Here is a 20,296-nt window from a genome sequence, read left to right as displayed (position 1 = left end):
TGAGGACTAGCTGGAGAGAACCCTGATAACAAAGAAATGGGAAGTGGGGATTGCATACAGACTGGTAGGCAGTGTGGAAGCACAAAAGGGTTGGCTGGGTTCCCACAGATAACAACAGTTCACTTTCCGGAGGGATATTTTGGCTGTGGGGTGTCCCCACTATGAACCCTGGTGTCTGAACCCCAGCTGAGATGCCCAGCCCAGAGCACCAGAACTGAGAGGGGTGCCCGCAAAACATCTGGCTGTGAAAAGCGGCAGGGTTGCAGTCTGTCAGCGAGATGGCTGGAAACATAGGCACTCCTTTAAATTGCCAATGCCTAAAATTTCATGAGCAACAATGGAGTAAGTTTAAGGCGCACTGACAAGCTCCCAAGAACAAGCTGGTAAGACAATTAAAATGCAGGACAACCATCCTGAAAAATCAACTGAGGACTAGCTGGAGAGAACCCTGATAACAAAGAATGGGAAGTGGGGATTGCATACAGACTGGTAGGCAGTGTGGAAGCACAAAAGGGTTGGCTGGGTTCCCACAGACAACAGTTGAATTTCGGAGGAATATTTTGGCTGTGGGGTGTCCCCACTATGAACTCTGGTGTCTGAACCCCAGCTGAGATGCCCAGCCCAGAGCACCAGAACTGAGAGGGGTGCCCGCAAAACATCTGGCTGTGAAAAGCGGCAGGGTTGCAGTCTGCCAGCGAGATGGCTGGAAAGGCAGGCACCCTCTTAAATGGCCAATGGCCAAAATTTTGTGAGCAGCCACTCACCATGGGTTCAGGCAGATGGGAGGGCATAGTGGACTGGAGCTGTGTGAGGAGAGTCCAGGATTGGGGGTTCTGAGGTTGGAGCTCTGAGGGGTATCCTGTGCTAAGTCATTTCCTCCTGATGTGGAGGACATCTTTCTGCTTTGGAAGTTTGCCAACCAGGCAGTTTTTTGCCTGGGAGGAAAGTCAATTGTCCCACCCTATTGGAACTCCTCTCAACCCCACCCATTGGTCAATAGCCTGAAGGTAATCACGGATGACAACAATAAGACTGCAGGCTGAGGTGGGTCTCTGGAGGCTTTGAGTCTTTTCCTGATCTCCTTCGGGGCTCAGGGATCGGAAAAGCAGACCCTGTTGCAATTTATGGTGCTTTGCAAAGGAACCAGCCACAGCAGAGGGATCCAAAAGCTACGGATTGCTGATAGCACAAAACAGGGTTCCAATCACAGTGCCAATCACAGCAGTGTCTGACAATGTCCTACACTAGAGACCAGAAGTATAAGCAGATCTACTCAAATGCAAACAGGCAACCAAAATGGGGAAACAAACAAACAAACAAACAAAACCCCAAAGAAAGAACAAGAGAATTCTCCTGAAGAGCTATCATTTAAAATAGATGGTGAAATAAAGATATTTCCAGACAAAAAGAGGCTAAAGGAGTTTAGCATCACCAACACAGCATAACAAAAAAAACTAAAGGGATTGCTATAATGAGAAGAGCAAACAGAGAGAAGGAGAGAGGGACAAAGGGGGACAAAAACATGCCCATACAGAATTAAAATGGAAATCAATAAGTACCTATAAATAAAAAACTTAAAGGTAAATGGATTAGGTGATTGAATCAAAAGACATAGGGTAACTGAATGGACCAAAAAACATGACCCTATTAAATGGTATACAAGGGACCCACCTCAGAACAAAAAACTCACACAGCATGAGTGAAGGGATGGAAAAAAGTTTGCCAGGGAAATCAAAATGAAAAAAACAAAAACAAAACCTAATAAGCTGTGGTAGCAATACTCATATAGGACAATATAAACTTCAAAATAAAGGACATTATAAGAGACAACAAAAGTCACTACATAGTACTAATAATTCTAAAGGGATCAATCCAACAAGAAAATATAACCCTGAGAAAAATATTTGCAGCCAATATAGAATCATTTAAATATATAAGAAAACTTCTAGATGACCCAGACAGTTTGGCTCAGTGGATAGAGTGCCGGCCTATGGACTGGAGGGTCCCAGGTTCAATTCTGGCTTGGGGCACATGCTCAGGTTGCGGGCTTCATCCCTCCAGTGGGGGGTGTGCAGGAGGCAGCCGATCGATGATTCTCTGTCATCATTGATGTTTCTATCTACCTCTCTTGCTTCCACTCTGAAATCAATTAAAAAACAACAACAACAACAATACTTCTAGAGGACTTTCAGAAAGAGATCGACAGTAAAACAGTCATAGTATAGGGACTTTATCACCCCTTGACTTCATTGGATAGACCTTCCATACAAAACATTAACAAGGACACAGGAATTCTAAATGACACACTGGATTAGATGCATTTAATTGACATTTATATTTCATTTCATCCCAAAGCTGCAGAATATACATTCTTCTTAAGTGTACATGGATCATTCATGAAGATACACCATATGTTAAGACACAAAACGAGTCTCTATAAGTTCAAAAAGACTGAAATCATATCAAGGATCTTCTCTGATCACAGTGGAATGAAATTAAAATCAATTACAATAAAACACCCCAAAACATTCAGGCTAAATAGCATGTTATTAAACAAATATCTGATGCACAAAATTCGTGCATGGGGAGGGGGTGTGTGTGTCCCTCAGCCCAGCCTGTACCCTCCCCAATCTGGCATCCCTCTCACAATCCAGGACTGCTGGCTCCCAACCACTTGCCTGCCTGCCTGCCTGCCTGCTTGATTGCCCCTAACTGCTTCTGCCTGCCAACCTGATCAACCCCTAACCCAGTGACGGGCAACCTTTTGAGCTTGGTGTGTCAAACTTCGCCAAAAAACTGAGCATAACTCGGGTAGTGTGTCACTTTGAGGAAAAAACTAACTCCAAGACTCTAGTCGCAAATGTTTCATCCTCAGGAGCAGCAAATGTTTCATCCTCGGCATGCGGCCGCGTGTCATCAGAAATGGCTACGCGTGACACACATGTCATAGGTTCGCCATCACTGCCCTAACCACTCCCCTGCCAGCCTGATTGATGCCTAACTGCACTCCCCTGCAGGACTTGTCACCTGTAACTGCCCTCCCCTGCCGGCCTGGGTCCCCCCTCTGTCCTCCCCTGCAGGCCTGGTCCCCGCCTAACTACCATCCGCTGCAGGCCTGGTCATCCCAACTGCCCTCCCCTGCAGGCCTGGTCACCCCCAACTCCCCTCCCCTGCTAGCCTGATAGCCCACAACTGTCCTCCCCTGCTGGCCATCTTCTGGTCATCTTATGTGTTGGAGTGACAGTCAATTTGGATATTGCCTCTTTATTATGTAGAATAAATGGGCTACGAACGAGATCAAGAAATAAATAAAAGCCCTGACCAGTTTGGCTCAGTGGATAGAGCATCAGCCTGCAGACTCAGGGGTCCCAGGTTCAATTCTGGTCAAGGGCATGTACATTGGTTGCGGGCACATCCCTGGTGGGGGGTATGCAGGAGGCAGCTGATTGATGTTTCTCTCTGATCGATGTTTCTAACTCTCTCTCACTCTCTCCCTTCCTTTCTATAAAAAAAAATCAATAAAATGTTAAAAAAAAAAAAGAAAAGAAAGAAAAAACTTCTTGGAAACAAATGAAAATGGCGCTAGGCAGTTTTGTTCAGTAGATAGAGCGCTGGCCTACGGACTGAAGAGTCCAGTGTTCGATTCCGGTCAAGGGTGCATGTGCAAGTTGCGGGCTGGATCCCCAGTAATGGGTGTGAAGGTGGCTCCTGTTCAATGATACGCTCTCATCATTGATGATTCTCTCTCTCGCCCCCTTTCCTTTCCTCTCTGAAATCATTAAAAATATATATTTAAAAAAATATTTAACCCTACAACTTGAAGAACAACAAAAGTCCAAAATAGAAGGACAGAAATAATGAAGATTAGATTAGAAATAAATAACATATAGGCTAAAAAAAAATACCAAAAAATAAAATCAATGAAACCAAAATCTGGTTCTTTGAAAGGATAAACATGATGAACCATTAGTCAATCTCTTCAAGAAACAAAGAGAGAGGACCAATGAATGAATGAATGAATGAATGAGTGAATGAATGAATGAATGAATAAATAAATAAATAAAATGCAGTTAAGTAACAACAGATACCACAGAAATACAAAGGGTTTTAAGAAAACACTATGAACAATTACTTGTATACACTGAGTGACCAGATTATTATGATCTCTGAACGCATAATAATCTGGCCACGCAGTGTGTGTGTGTGTGTGTGTGTGTGTGTGTGTGTTTGTGTTTGTGTGTGTGTGTGTGTGTTTGTGTTTGTGTGTGTGTGTATGTATTAGAGGCTCGGTGCATGAATTCGAGCATGGGTGGGGTCCGGCCAGCCTGGCCAGGGGGAGGGGACACGGGCAGTTGTCCAGCCTGCCTGCTGGTCCAACTCCTGGTCAAGAAAAAAATTTGCTTATTAGCCTTTTATTATATAGGATTATTATATAGGATATACAATGAGTGGCCAGATTATTATGCGTTCAGAGATCATCATAATCTGGCAACTCAGTGTATACCAACAAGCTGGACAATGAGGATGAAATGGACAAATTCCTAGAAAAATACAATCTCTCAAAACTGAGTCAGGAAGAAGCAGAAAACCTGAATGAAATATAAGCAATAAGAAAAAAAAAACTCCCCAAAAACAAAAGCCTGGTCTTGACAGCTTCACAGGGGAGTTTACCAAACATTCAAAGAACTAATATCTCTACTCCTCAAACTATTCCAAAAAATCCAAGAAGGAACACATCCAAGCTCTTTTTATGAATAAAGCATTATCCTAATTCTAAAACCAGATAGACACTACAAAGAAAGAGAATTATAGGCCAATATCCCTGATGAACACAGATGTTAAAATTCTCAACAAAATATTAGCAAATCGGATCTAGAAATATATTAGTACCATAGACAAGTGGGACTCATTCCAGGGATGTCAGGCTGGTACAATAGTCACAAATCAATAAATGTGATACATCCCATAAACAAATTGAAAGACAAAAATCACATGATTATATCAAGGGACAAAGAAAAATCATGCTATGAAATCCAACACCCATTTGTGATAACAACTCACAGCAAACTGTGAATACAGGGAGCATATGACAATATGATAAAGGCCATATATGACAAACATACAGCCAACATCATACTAAATGAGCAAAAATTAAAACCATTTCCCCTATGATAAGAACAGGATGTCAGCTAGAAATGTCCGCTTTCACCACTCTTATTCAACATACTACTGGAAGTCCTAACCACAGCGATCAGACAAGAAGAAATAAAAGACATCCAAATTGAAAAAGGAGGAAGTAAAACTCTCATTATTTGCAGATGGCACAATATTATACATAGAAAACCTGAAAGACTTCACCAATAAACTACTAATTTAATGAATGAATTGGGCCCTGAACAGTTAGGCTCAGTGGATAGAGCGTCGGACAACGGACTGAAGGGCCCCAGGTCGGTCAAGGGCATGTACCTTGGTTGCGGGCACATCCCCAGTGGGGGGTGTGCAGGAGGCAGCTGATCGATGTTTGTCTCTCATCAATTTTTCTAACTCACTATCCTCTCTGAAAAAAAATCAATAATATAAACTTAAAAAAAAAAAAAATAGGGGACTCTTTCCCCCTCCCCACATGGGAGTCTGTGCTGTGAGATTCTTTCTCCTTCAACACGTGGGAATCTGTACTTGTTCTTCAATAAATCTCCACCTTTGCTATACTTAAATAAATAAATAAAATAAAAAATATAAATGAATGAATTGGGCAAAATCAACAGGATACAAAATCAACACCCAGAAGTCAATGGCTTTTTCATACACCAAAATTGAATTCTCAGAAAGAGAAACTAAACAAACAATCCCATTTACCATTGCAAAAAAAATTTTTTTAAGATACTTAGGAATAAACACCTAACCAAGGAAGCAAAAGACTTGGAAAACTACAGGACGTTGAAAAAAGAGAAGGAGATAAAAACAAGTGAAAGAATAAACTGTGTTCATGGACTGGTAGAATCAACATCATTCAAATGTCCATAATGCTCAAGGCAATCTACAGAGTCAATGCAATTCCTACTAAAATACCAAAGGCATATTTCACAGAGCCAGAACAAATTTATATGGAATCAAAAGGACCCTGAATAGCTGCAGCAAGAAAAACAAAGTTGCAGAGATCACAATATGTGACAAGTTTTACTACAAAGCCACTGTACTCAAAACAGCCTGGTACTGGCAGAAGAACATGCATCTAGATCAACGGAACAGAACAGAGACCCCAAAAACTGACCCAAGCCATTACCCTCAATTAATAACTGACAAAGAAGGCAAGAACATCCAGTGGAGTCAAGACAGTCTCTTCAATAAGTGATGCTGGGATAACTGGACAGATAAACGCAGGAACAAAAAAAAAGAAACTAGACCACTAACTTACACCATACACAAGAATCACCTCAAAATGCATAAAAATAGTTAAATGTAAGTCATGAAACCATAAAAATCCCAGAAGAAACCATAGGCAGCAAAACCTTGGACATCGCTCGTATCAATATGTTTATGGTTATATCTGCTAGAGGAAAGGAAACTGAGGAGAAAAGAAACAAATGGGACTGCATCAAAATAAAAAGCTTCTGCAGAGCAAAAGAAACCATTGTGGTTGTTAGGTCGAGGCAGGGGGGAAGTCCACAGCCATGCAAGCATCCGCAAGGTAGATGGTGACAAAGATAACTGGCGCCTTCCCAGACCCCTGCCCGAGGCAGGAATTCCACACCTCTCATGCCCTCCACCCTCCCCTCACTAAACAGCTGTATAAAGGAAGTACCTAAGCCCCCGTTTTGGCGCGAACTCCCCTGGCCCACTCTCGGACCGGTGAGTTTCGCCCGGGAGCGCAAGATTAAAACCTCCCTCCCTTTCCATGGCCTGGACTCTGTCTTGTTTCCTGCGTCGCAAACCTTTCAGTGGTAAATTGAAAAGGTAGCCCACTGTAAGGGAGAACATATGTGGCAATGATACATCTGACAAAGGGTTAATATCCAACATATATAAAGAACTCCTGCACTTAACAAAAGGAAGGCAAATGGTCCAATTAAAATATGGTCAAAGAACTTAAATACACACTTCTCCCAAGTGGACATACGGATGGCTAAGAGACATGAATAAATGCTTTAAGTTACTAATCACAGAGATGCACATTAAAATGACACCTGTCAGAATGGCTACCATGAAAAAGTCAACAAATGAAAAGTGCTGGCGAGGGTGTGGAGAAAAGGGAACCCCAGTACACTGCTGGTGCAAATGCAGACTGGTGAAGCCATTATGAACAGTATGGAGTTTCCTCAAAAAATTAAATATGGAACTGCCATTTGACCCAGTGATCCCACTTCTAAGAATATATGCTAAGAACCCTAGCCAGTTTGGCCCAGTGGATAGAGCATTGGCCTGCGGACTGAAGGGTCCCAGGTTCAATTCTAGCCAAGGGCACATGCCTGGGTTGTGAGCTCGATCCCCAGTAGGGGGCGTGCAGGAGGCAGCGAATCAATGATTCTCTCTCATCATTGATGCTTCTATCTCTCTCTCCCTCTTCCTTCCTCTCTGAAATCAATAAAGAAATATATTTTTTAAAAAAAGAACATATGCTAAGAAAACCAAAACACCAATCAGAAAAAATGTATGCACTCCTACCTCATATCAGCAGAATTTATATTAGCTAAGATCTGGTACTAGCCCAAGTGCCAATCACGTTGAGTGGATAAAAATGCCATGGTACGTGTACACCATGGAACACTACACAGCAGTAAAAAAAGGACCTCTTGCCCTTTGAGACAGCATGGAGGGACCTGGAGAATATTATCCTAAGTGAAATAAGCCAGTCAGAGAAAGACAAGTATCACACGATGTTACTCTTATGTGGAATCTTATAAACAAAATAAACTGATTAACAAAATAGATCTGGAGACATGGAAGCATGGGACAGACTGTGGAATCTCAGAGGGAAGTTGCTGGTGTGTAGGTGGGTGGGAAGAGAAAAACCAAATAACTTGTATTCATATATGCATATCCTATGGACACATAATGGGGTGGTGTAAGCCTAGGGCAGGATATGTAGTAGGGCTAGTAGGGGTTAATGGGGGTGGAGGTTAAACAGGACATACATAATACTTTTAACAATCTATATAATAAAAGCCTAATAAAACCCTTCAGTCCATATATGACCGTTATGTTGGAACAACCAGAACGACCAATAGCTATGATGTGCACTGACCACCAGGGGGCAGATGCTCAACACAGGAACTGCCCCCTGGTGGTCAATGCGCACCCACAGGGGGAGCGCTGCTCAGACAGAAGCCGGGCTCTCCGTTAGCGAGCTCAGCTGTGGTGGTGGTTGCCTCTCTCCCGCCTTTGCAGCATTGCAAATGAACAGTGAGAGGAGTGGTAAGGTGCAGTTAGCAGGCAGGCGGTAAGGAGCGAGGGGTCCTGGAGTGCGAGAGGCGCAGGCTGGGCTGAAGCCCGCCTCACCACCCCACGCCTCCAGGCACGATTTTCGTGCAGCGGCCTCTAGTCTATATACTAGTATATAAAAGCCTAAGCAGATGCCGCAGAGCAGCAGCAGCAGCAGCAACAACTGGAAGGCAGCGCTGGCATGGCCGCAGGCCTGGCAGGACATTCCCAGCTTAGCAGCCTCAGGGGCGCTGATGCTACCCGCAGCCATGCAGCAGCAGCCGAGCCAGGAGCAGATTGGGTCCCAGGCCAGCCAAACCCTGTTAGGCATACTCTGTCCCTTTCCCCTGCCCTCAGTTTCTCCCCTGCGCTCAGTACTTTCTATTGGCCCCGCTTGAGGCTCCTGCCTTCTCTGCCGTTTTCCTGTTATTCTCATTTCAGGTGTCACAGGAGACAGCTAAGCAGCTGACAAAAGCAACGCTAGACCCAGCTTCCTGCCACCGCCTGCACCTATATCCGACCCACACAGACACATAAATATCCCGCCCTCCCTACGCTTGCTTGCTGAAATGGATACGCTGGTGTGTATTACTAATAAAATCTCTAAAACTCCAAAAAGTAAAAATAAAATAAAATAAAAGCGACCAAACGACCATTTGACCAGTCGCTATGACACCCAATGACCACCAGGGGGCAGACGCTTAACACAGGAGCTAACCCCTGGTGGTCAATGTGCTCCCACAGCAGGAGCCCTTCTCAGTTGACTGAGGGGCACCAGACGCCAGGCTCATGCCTGGTGAGTGCCGCTGCGGTGACATGAGCCTCTCCGAGCCTCTGAGGCAGCTTGCTACCGAGCAGCGGCGACATGCAGAGTGGGCTGGGCTGAGTGGGAGCTGCACAACAAGCAGTGGAAGCCGGGGCTCCGCCAGGGATGTCTGTACCTTCCTTCACTACTACATCCCTCGGGGTATGTCCACTCCTGCGGGGAAACAGGGCTGCAGTCCAACATCCCTCGAGGGCGCAGGCCAGGCTGAGGGAGCCCACTGCTGTACCTATCTATTCACCGGGCCTCTAATAAAGGCACAATTAAAAAAAAAATACTGAAAACAAAACCACCACCAAGAAAACATAATTTTCCACCTATCGATAGGAAACAAATGGATATCAATATACAGCATGATAAGAAAGCCAAACTACTTTTACTTTTAAAAACATCCCTGAGCTACAAGAAAACACAAATGGAGCCAACATAATGACAAAATCAAGCCAGTAACAAAAGGAAAATATCATCCTTAACTGGTTTGGTTCAATGGACAAAGCGTCAGCTTGCTGACGAAAGGGGTCCCGGGTTCGATTCGGATCAAGGGCATGTGCCTGGGTTGCAGGCTTGATCCCTAATAGGAAGCGTGGAGGCAGCCAATCAATGATTCTCTCTCATCACTGATGTTTCTAGCTCACTCTCCCTCTCCCTTCTTCCCTGAAGTCAATAAAAATATATTAAATTAAAAAAAAAACACACGTAGAAAAACTATATATGGGTAGACAGAAATCATAAAAAAGAATGAAACAAATGCTAGAGTTGATAAATTACAAGGAATGAATTGAAAGCATACAATGGAGAGTATCAAAATCAGACACGAAAGAATACACGATGTCAAAGATACATCATTTGAAATTATGCAGGTGGAAAGAAAGAGGAAAAATAAAGTCAAAGAATACAGCAGCCCCAGCCAGTTTGGCTCAGTGGCCAGAGGGAATGCCTGCAGACTGAAGTGTCCCAAGTTCCATTCCAGACATGGGCACATGCCCTGGTTGTGGGCTCCATCACCAGTAGGGGCGTGCATGAGGTAGCCGATCAATGATTCTCTGTCATCATTGATATTTCCATTATTCACTCCCTCTCCCTTCCTCTCTGAAATCAAAAAAAAAAAAAAAAAAAAAAGAATACAGCAATGTGAACTAAGTAACACCATCAAGAGAGCCATTATCTGCAATATGGGAATCCTAAGAAACACAAATGGCAAAGCTCAAGAAAGAGACAGAGGGGAAAAAAAGAAAAAGAAAAAGGCCTAAAAAGTTTATTTTTAAAAATAAAATAAGCTGTCCTAGCTGGTTTTGCTCAGTGGACAGTGTTGGCCTGTGGACTGAAGGGTCCCGGGTTCCATTCCAATCTGGAGCACATGCCTGGGTTGCAGGCTCCATCCTCAGTAGGGGATGTGCTGGAGGCCTGGGATGAATGATTCTCTCCCATCACTGACATTTCTATCTCTTCTCTCCCTTCCTCTCTGAAATCAACAAAAATATAAAATAATAACAACAACAAACACAAGCTAAGGATGTAGAAAAAGGTTTCCCAAAATTATGCACAAATGACCAACAGGAATATAAAAAATGCTTTCCTCCCTAATCAAGGTGGAATCCATTAGGGTCCCTGCCACCCTACCAACCACATATTCTTCCCTGTGAGTTCAGTGCAGCAGGTACTGGGGCTGCACAGAGAGCAGCCGGCAGTGCAAGCAAAGGACAGCAACTACCCAGAAAACTGGAAAACATGCAGTGCCCACCGTCCACATGTGAGGACAGAGCGCACCTGGGAAAAGGGGCCGGGGAAATGGCAAAGCCAAGTCCAGGTCACTGGTGAGAGGAGGGTCTTACCCAGCGAGGATACAAGTTCAAAGTTCTCCAGCATCACATTCAGGTACAGCTGTCTCTGACCCTCATCAAGGAGGCTCCACTCCTCCCTGGAGAAGTACAGGGCAATGTCCTCCAAGGTCACGCCAACCTGTCAGAATGGAGACAACTGAATACAGATCTGCCTTTCTGAGAACCTGCCATCCTACTCCTTACACACCTTCCCCGCCTCAACCTCCTCCAGGGCTCCACAGTTTAGTGTGGACACCAGGCCCTAATGCCAGTGCAGGCTGCTCTCTCATCACAGTCCCGTTAGTCACTGTGACAGCCCTCAGCACAACAGATGGGCTGGGAAGGGGGACAGCAGAGAAACACAATGTAAGCTCTGGGCCATGCCTGCAGGGCCCCAGGCTCCCTGCCAAGCAATACCACTGCAGTCTCCCAGATCAAGCTCCCCAGACAAAGACAAACAAGCTTATGCTTCACCCTAAGTCCCCACACCAGGTCCCCACACTTCCTCCAGCTGTGCACACCACTGTGTACTGTTGATACTCTTCCCATCTTCAGTACCAGGCTCACTCCCTCAGCTCTGCCCCCTTCCTGATCCAATGCCACAAAATTGCTGGACTCAGACATGAACTTGGCATGTTATCCGAGAGAGCTTGTATTCCAGCCGGATCCACGCCAACCCAGTCCTCTGAAGGACCCCACAGCGCGGAGGGCCCGGATTGAGCCTGCGATATCCTCCCTGCAGCCTCAGATCTTTGCATCAATCCTCACAGCCCACATCCGCACGGGAATTTCAGACACTGGTCACCCCCGTGCACTCTGCCCTGCACTGGCTGTGTCCTCAGAAGCCACAACGCTCCTCTCCCCTCCGCCTTCCTCACGGTCCTCCACGCGGGCTGAGCTGCAGGACGTGAGAGGCGCCCGCACCCGGGCGGTCCTGTTCGGTGTGAGGAGGCGGTGAGGGCCCGGGGGACGCGCACTCACCTCAGCCCAGCGACTCAGCGCGGGCGCCGCCATTGCACTCCGTGGAGCAAGCGGGGCGGGAGCGGCGGGAGCAGAGGCCGCCGCGGGAAGGGCGGTCCCGGTCCGGGCCAGGGAGCCGGTCACCCACGTCACCATGTCCATCCTCACACCCGCGCGTGTGCTGTGTGCACAACGCTCACGGCTTTTCCCTCGGGGACCTCCACCAGGACCTGGCGATCGGGAACCTCGCAGCAGAGAGCTGGCCGTAACCACATTTCAGACAAAAGGCCTGCCTTGAGGACACCGGAAGTCCCGCCTCTAGGAGCTTCGCCGGAAACGCCTTTTCTGACCCGTCATTGGCTCCCGCGGGGGATTTCACATTTGGTCCTTGGGTCTTGTGGTCAGTCCCAGACCAGGGCCCAGGCTTTTCCCGCCTCACTCCAGGAGAAAAGACCCAGATCCGCCTCTGCAGGGGCTAAGAGATGTCCCCTCCGCATGAAAGAGACATCTTGGGAATGAATAAAGGAAGCTGTCATCTTTTCCTGGTGAGGGGACTTGAGTGCATGCTAATGAAAACACATTATCTTTGAGCCCAATGCAGCGACTCATCATAAAGAGGTATGAATGCATTCGAGTCTAGAACGTTTTATCCCAAAAATGACCTACTTACACCGTCATATGTGAATGTGAAAAATATAAACACAGGAATGCAGGACACACTTTTGAAATAAAAGAGAACTAAGATGAATAGTATAAACTTTATTTTTTTACTTTATTTGTTTAGATAGATAAGGAGAGATAGACACCTTGAGAGACACATCCTTTGGCTGCCCCTGCATGCCCCCTACTGGGGATTGAGCCCACAGTCTGGGGATGGGCCCTGAGCGGGAATGTTACTCCAGGATCTGTTGGTTCATGGGAGGACTCTCAATCCACTGAGAAACACCTGCCAGGATATAATATAAACGTTAAATGGGACTCTATTGTTTAGTTTTAATTTAAATATCAAATGAGATAAATAAATTTTTAAAAAGTGGGAAAATTGAATTTTGTTATTGGTGGTTTTCTTCATAAGAAAATGATATTGTAATTATCATAGTGAAAGAAAATTTGTCCTTTACAGACATATCTAACATGTCAGGTGTGATGATGTTTTAGACATTTCAATGTGATGAGATTATGAACATATTTATAAATAATATTTAGAGTAATTGAAGTCCATATTCATAATGAAAATCAGACATGTATAGCTCAGAAACTTAAAAAAATCACACAAAATATAAAAAGTAGTTATGGGTTTGTATTTGTACAATAAATATTAAAATCAATAATAATTCTTGCATGGCCCTGGCTGGTTTGTCTGAATGGATAGAGCATTGGCCTGAGGACTGAAGGGTCCCAGGTTCAATTCCGGCCCAGGGCACATGCCTGGGTTGTGGGCTCAATCCCCAGTAGGGGGTGTGCAGGAGGCTGCTGATCAATGATTCTCTCTCGTCATTGATGTTTCTATCTCTCCGTCTACCTTCCTCCCTAAAAAAATCAATAAAATATATATTTTTTAAATAATTCTTGCCTGGCTGGCTTGTTTCAGTGATTGAGCAATCAACCTATGAACCAGGTCAGAGTTCGATTCTGGTCATGTCACTGCGGGCTAGATCGCCAGGGTGGATCATGCAGGAGGCAGTTGATCAATGATTCTGTGGCATCATTGATGTTTCTATATGTCTCTCCCTCTCCATTCCTCTCTGAAATCAATGAAAATATATTAAGAGAAACAAAACAAAAAACCCTACAGAAGAGTTTAAAAAATTTTTTAAACTTACAATAAATTATAGAAGTCAGTTCTAAATAAAAATAATCTCCAGCCCCTGAAACTGAAACAGTGGTCTGAGTCTGACACTCCTGGTGAACTGCTGGCATGGGAACACTGGACAGCATGTTCCTGTTCATGAAACATCTTTCCAATATACTCAAATCCCCTTTCTCCCTTCCCTTATGTCTTTTTATTTCAAATATATGTATTTTAATTTATTTCAGACAAGAAGGAAAAGGGCGAGATAGAAACATCAATGATGAGAGAGACTCACTGATTGGCTGCCTCCTGAACACTCCTCACCAGGGATTGAGCCCATAAACAGGGCATGTGCCCCTGACCAGAATTGAATCAAGGACCCCTCAATCCACAGGCTGAAGCTCTACCTGCTGAACCAAACCAGTCTGGGCTCCCCTCCTTTAAATGTGCGCTCTTAAAATCCTCAGGAGGAGGGTGGGGATAAGGGAGAGAGATCAACCAAAGGACTTGTGTGCATGCATATGAGCCTAACCAGTGGTCATGGACAAGGGGGGTGGGGGCATGAGTGGAGAGGGGTTTGGGATGGGAATGGGGGATGAGGACAATTATGTGATACCTTAATCAATAAAGAAATTTTTAAAAAATAAATACTTAAATGAAAAAAAAATCCTCAGGAGCCACATGCTTGTCATTCCTCAGTGCTGCTCAACTTATATAGGGTTGGAAAAAGTAGGGTTACTGTTGTGAGTATGCAAAATAGAGTTTATTATTGTATGATTATTCTTGTATGGTTGGCTCAGTGGATAGAGTGTCACCAGGTGGACTGAAGGGTCCCAGGTTTGATTCCAGTCAATAGCACATACCTGGGTTGCAGGCTCCTCTCCGGCCCAAGCCCTGGTGGAGGCATGTGCAGGAGGCAACCAATCAATGTGTTTCTCTCACATTTATATTTCTCTCTTAAAATCAATAAGAACACTTTTTTTTTTAAATGCCTGTTTTTTTCGTGGGGAAGATAAGAGATCAATCAAAGGACTTGTATGCATGCATATAAGCATAACCAATGGACGCAAAACCCTGGCGGGGGGTGAGGGCATATATGGGAGTGAGGTTGGGGGGGGGGGGCAATGGTAAGATATGTACACATATAATACCTTAATAAAAAAAATTGGAAAAAAAAAGCCTATTTTTTTCCAAAGCCGGTTTGGCTCAGTGGATAGAGCGTCAGCCTGCGGACTAAAAGGTCCCAGGTTCGATACCGGGCAAGGGCATGTACCTTGGTTGCGGGCACATCCCCAGTGGCGGGTGTGCAGGAGGCAGCTGATCAATGTTTCTCTCTCATTGATGTTTCTGGGTCTATGTCCCTATTCCTTCCTCTCTGTAAAAAAATCAACAAAAATATATTTTAAAAATAAAATGCCTATTTTTTTAAAAAGGGTTTTTGCCCCCTCTCACCCTCTCCAGTGTGGCTCAGATTTTAGAGCACTGACCCACCCACTGAAGGGTCTTGTGTTTGATTCTGGTCAAGTGCACATACCTGAATTGCAGGTTCAATCCCTGTCCTGGTACCACAAGTGCAGGAGGCAACCAATTGATGTCTCTCTCACAAGGATGTTTTTCTCTCTCCCTTCCAGCATAAAAATCAATGGAAAAATATTCTTAGGTGAGGATTGACAACAAAAAAGGTGTATATTTCTCTCTCTTCCTCTCTACAACTCAATAATATATTTATATTGATATTTATATATTTAAAAATATTTCCGTTATAAACCATTTGATTCTGCTGAAAAACTTGATGAAACACATCCAAGTGTGCTGTTTTTATGAAATTAACACATTATTTCCTTCTTTTAAAAATGTGTTTTTATTGATATTGAGATAGAGTGGGATAAACATCTATGATCGATCAGCTGCCTCCTGCATACTCCCTACTGGGGTATGAGCTGAAAATGTGGGCATGTGTCCTGACTGGGATTCAAACCAGTGACCTCATGGTTCAAGGGTTTACACTCAACAACTGAACCATACCAGCCAGGCTAAGTTTCATTTTCAAGGACTTCAAATATTCTGAAATAACACAAAGTATGAAATAAAGGAATTTCAAAGTTAATTGCACAATGAAATAAGCATAGACCACTCCTGTGTTGTACATATTAAAATTGAATCCATGATGTGAGCAACTGCCACACTTTAAAACTTATAAAATCATTGGCAAAAAAACTAGAAATATGGCTGAAGGTATCCTGTCCAAAATTATTTGTGAAGTATATTAACTGTTTAGATTTGTGACAATGCTTTTTCATTCAAGGCTTCTTTCCTTGATTAAGTTACCTGAGGTTTTGCTAAGGACCACAAAATTGAATGTGTTTGTCAGTTATTTCTATATAGATTTCCTGGCAAATGATGAGGCAACATAAATTACTGCAAATCAAGCTATATTCACTGGCCGAGTAGTGACTAGCTGTAAAGTCAACTGAAGTCTAATAATGTCTTACTTCGCAGAAAACATTTTCCCACAAATAAAAATATTCACTCATACATGATCTTTAATGATCACATATAAGATGTTCTACTTCCACCTAAAGTGTTTTTTTCAGCCCTGACTGGCCTGGCTCAGTGGATAGAGCATTAGCCTACAGACTGAAAGGTCCCAGGTTCGATTCCAGTCAAGGGCATGTACCTTGGTTGTGGGGACATCCCCAGTGGGGGGTGTGCAGGAGGCAACTGATCGATGTTTCTCTCTCATCGATGTTTCAAACTCTCTGTTTCCCTGCCTCTCTGTAGAAAATCAATAAAATATATTTTTAAAAAATAAAGCGTTTTTTCAGTCTGTCATTCATTGGTTTTACCTCAGAAAACACTCTTTACACATAAAATGTCCTAAAGTATTTTCATCAGTGTTGATTGTATCTGAATTTTATAAAATTTTTCATCAATATAAAATAAGAGGTAATTGGTCAGTAAATACAGCACTACATTCTTTGTATTAAGCTATTATTTGCCTATTATTATCTTGAGGGCTTACAGGATTTCCCCAAAGCAACTGCCTGTAAATTCTCTTATGTTTCATAAGGACTGACAAGTGGGCAAAAGCGTTACCATAATCGCTGCATTCCCCAGGGGTCTCTCCTGTATTTTCTCTGATGAACATTGAGACCTGACTTCATAGTGAAGGCTTTACCCATCTTTGTTGCATTCATAGTGTTTCTCTGCCATGTCCATTCTGATGGCTAATGAGATTATTTTTGCACAATGAGAATTTCCCACATTCAGAACATGAAAAGCAAGTCTTTCCTTAGTGAGATCTGAGATGTTGCACGAGGCATTTCTTTTTCCTAAAGCTTTCACCACATTCACTGCATTTGTATGGCTTCTCTGCGGTATGAATTTGTTGATGTTTTCTTATTCTTCATGTTGAAGTCCATTCATGGCATATAGTTTATCTGCATATGAATTTGCAGAGGTGCAATGACCATACTTTTTCCAGGATAGCCTTTGACACAGTCATTGAAAATATAAGGTTTGTCTTACATATTGGTGCACAAATGTATATTGAGATCACTATTCATGGAGAAGTATGAGTTTGCTCATGCACAGTGAGACTCCCCTTCATGCTGAAGCCTTTTTCACATATATTGCATACATAGGGTTTCCCTTCTGTATGTGCTAGCTGGTGTCTGATGAGTGTTCATCCAGGGGAAGTATTTCCCACACTCATTACGTATGTTTCTCTCTAGTATGAGTTCATTGACGTAGGATGAGGCCACGCTTCACTGAAAGGCCTTTCCACATTCTGTGCATGTATAAGGTTAAGGTTTCTCTCCTGTATGAGTTTTCTGATGGGTAGTGACACTAAACTTACTAGAGAAGGTCTTCCCACATAGATGGCATCCATAGGGTTTCTCTCCTATGGATAGTGAGATGGGTAGTGAGACTAAACTTTGTAGAGAAGTTCTTTCCACATAAACTGTACCCATGGTGTTTCTTTCCTGTATGACTTAACTGATGATAAATGAGCTGAGATTTTTAAAAATAAATCTGTATTGTTCAGATTATTACAGTTGTTCATCTTCCCTCCCCCCCATAGCTACCCTCCACCCAGTTCCCACCCTACTCAACACCCTTACCCTCTCCCACTGTCCTCGTATATAGGTGTACAATTTTTGTCCAATCTCTTCTTCCACCCCCCATCCCCTCCCAAAAAAATTCAGTCCACTCCCTTTCTATGCCCTTGTTCCTATAGCATTCACCAGTTTATTCTGTTCATCAGATTTTTTATTCACATGACTTTTAGATTCACTTGTTGATATATATTTGTTGTCACTTTGTTGTTCATACTTTTTATCTTTACCTTTTTTTAAATATATTTTATTGATTTCAGAGAGGAAGGGAGGAGAGAGCGATAGAAACATCAATGATGAGAGAGAATCATTGATGGGCTGCTTCCTGCACCCCCCCCACTGGGGATCAAGCCCGCAACCCAGGCATGTGCCCTCGGTTGGAATCGAACCTGGGTCCCTTTGGTCCGCAGGCTGACTCTCTATCCACTGAGCTAAGCCAGCTAGGGCTGCCTTTTTCTTCTTCTTCCTCCTTTTAAAGAATACCCTTCAGCATTTCATATAATATTGGTTTGGTGGTGATGAAATCCTTTAGTTTTTTCTTATCTGTGAAGCCCTTTGTCTGACCTTCAATTCTTAATGAGAGCTTTGTTGGATAGAGTAATCTTGGTTGTAGGTTCTTGCTATTCATCACTTTCAATATTTCTTGCCACTCCCGTCTGGCCTGCATAGTTTCTGTTGAGACATCAGCTGACAGTTGTATGCGTACTCCCTTGTCGGTAACTAATTGTTTTTCTCTTGCTGCTTTTTTAAAAAATGTATTTTTTATTGATTTTTTACAGAGAGGAAGGGAGAGGAATAGAGAGTTAGAAACATCGATGAGAGAAACATCGATCAGCTGCCTCTTACACACCCCCTACCGGGGATGAGCCCACAGCCAAAGTACATGCCCTTGACTGAAATCGAACATGGGAGCCTTGATTCCGCAGGCCAATACTCTATCCACTGAGCCAAACTGGTTAGGGCTCTGTCTTTATTTTTTTAATATATTTTATTGCTTTTTTTTTTTACAGAGAGGAAGGGAGAGGGAGAGGGATAGAAAGTTAGGAACATTGGTGAGAGAGAAACATGGATTCAGCTGCCTCCTGCACACTCCCCACTGAGGATGTGCCCGCAACCAAGGTACATGCCCCTGACCGGAATCAAACCTGGGACCCTTCAGTCCGCAGGTCGATGCTCTATCCACGGGGCCAAACCGGTTAGGGCTGTCTTTATTTTTTCAAATAAGTTTTACATATCTTGCTCTCTCTCTTCTTCTAGCACCCCCATAATTTGGATGTTGGTATCCTTGAAGTTGTCGCAGAGGCTCAAGGGGATCAAGCCCGCAACCTGTGCATGTGCCCCTGACCGGGAATCGAACATGGGACCGTTCAGTACACAGGCTGATGCTCAAGCCACTGAGTCAAACCAGCTAGGGCTCTAGGAGATTCTTGAGTAACTTTATAATCGTGGCTTTGAACTCTATATCCAGTATTTTGCTTTCATCCATTTCTTTCATTTGTGACTTCTTTGTTATCGCATTTTGGGTGTTTCCCTTTTCTTTGTTTCTGTTTACTGGGTAGTTGCAAAGTCCCCTTGAGTTGATAGAGTGGCCTTGTGTGGTTGGTCTCCTAGAAGGCCCAGTGGACCAGCATTTCGAGTCACATGAGGTGGACGCTCTTGGTGCACCCCTTTGTAGGCTGTTTGCAGTCTTCTTTTTTAAAAAAAAATATATATATTTTATTGATTTTTTACAAAGAGGAAGGGAGAGGAATAGAGAGCTAGAAACATCGATGAGAGAGAAACATCGACCAGCTGCCTCCTGCACACCCCCTACCGGGGATGTGCCCGCAACCAATGTACATGCCCTTGACCGGAATCGAACCTGGGACCTTTCAGTCCACAGACCGACGCTCTATCCACTGAGCCAAACCGGTTTCGGCTGCACAGTCTTCTTGTTATTAACCCTTGATTGCTGTTGGTATCACTGGGAGGAATTGACCCCCAGGACAATTGGCTGTGATGACCAACTGTGTCTACACTGAAAGATCTCTTGTGCTCAAGACACCCTTAAGGGGTAGGACATGCTTCAGTAGGGCTTTGATGCTGAATCTGCCCCTTGAATGTGTCTCTTCTGTATTTGAAGAGTTGGAAACTGGTATGGTCTCACTGTGATCACTGGGTAAACTGGCTCTTGGATCTCCAAGGAGGTGCAAGGTCAGCCACTGTCTGGGGCCGCCTAGCAGGAGCTACAGGGAGATCTGCAGATTCCTCTTCTTTGTATGAGATTTGGAAGTGCCCAGACGAGGCCCAGCTGTGAAGCAAGGATGGCAGGGCCTTGGGCTTTCTTTTGGAAGCTCTGGGGCTCTCCTACCCAGCTACAGTTTGA

At 44.0% G+C, this 20,296-nt stretch overlaps 1 protein-coding gene across 2 annotated transcripts in view; it reads right to left on the bottom strand.

Moving 5' to 3' along the window:
• Positions 1 to 20,296, bottom strand: part of LOC307116665 (uncharacterized protein) — a 130,136-nt gene that overhangs the window by 9,877 nt on the left and 99,963 nt on the right. Inside the window, exons 1-2 of one of the 2 annotated variants that reach the window (XM_079800812.1) lie at positions 12,043 to 12,308; positions 11,074 to 11,200 (exon numbers count right to left, since the gene is read on the bottom strand). In XM_079800812.1, coding sequence (XP_079656938.1) covers positions 11,074 to 11,200; positions 12,043 to 12,183 — 268 coding nt within the window. In that variant the 5' untranslated portion in view covers positions 12,184 to 12,308. Of the gene's footprint in view, positions 1 to 11,073; positions 11,201 to 12,042; positions 12,309 to 20,296 lie in introns of those variants that run through there. The other variant, XM_079800811.1, reaches the window with a different exon arrangement.

The sequence above is a fragment of the Cnephaeus nilssonii genome, assembly GCF_951640355.1.
Source record: "Cnephaeus nilssonii genome assembly, chromosome: 20".
NCBI lineage: Eukaryota > Metazoa > Chordata > Mammalia > Chiroptera > Vespertilionidae > Cnephaeus > Cnephaeus nilssonii.
Note: the sequence above shows the minus strand (reverse complement) of the source record. Positions and strands in the feature narration are given on the sequence as shown.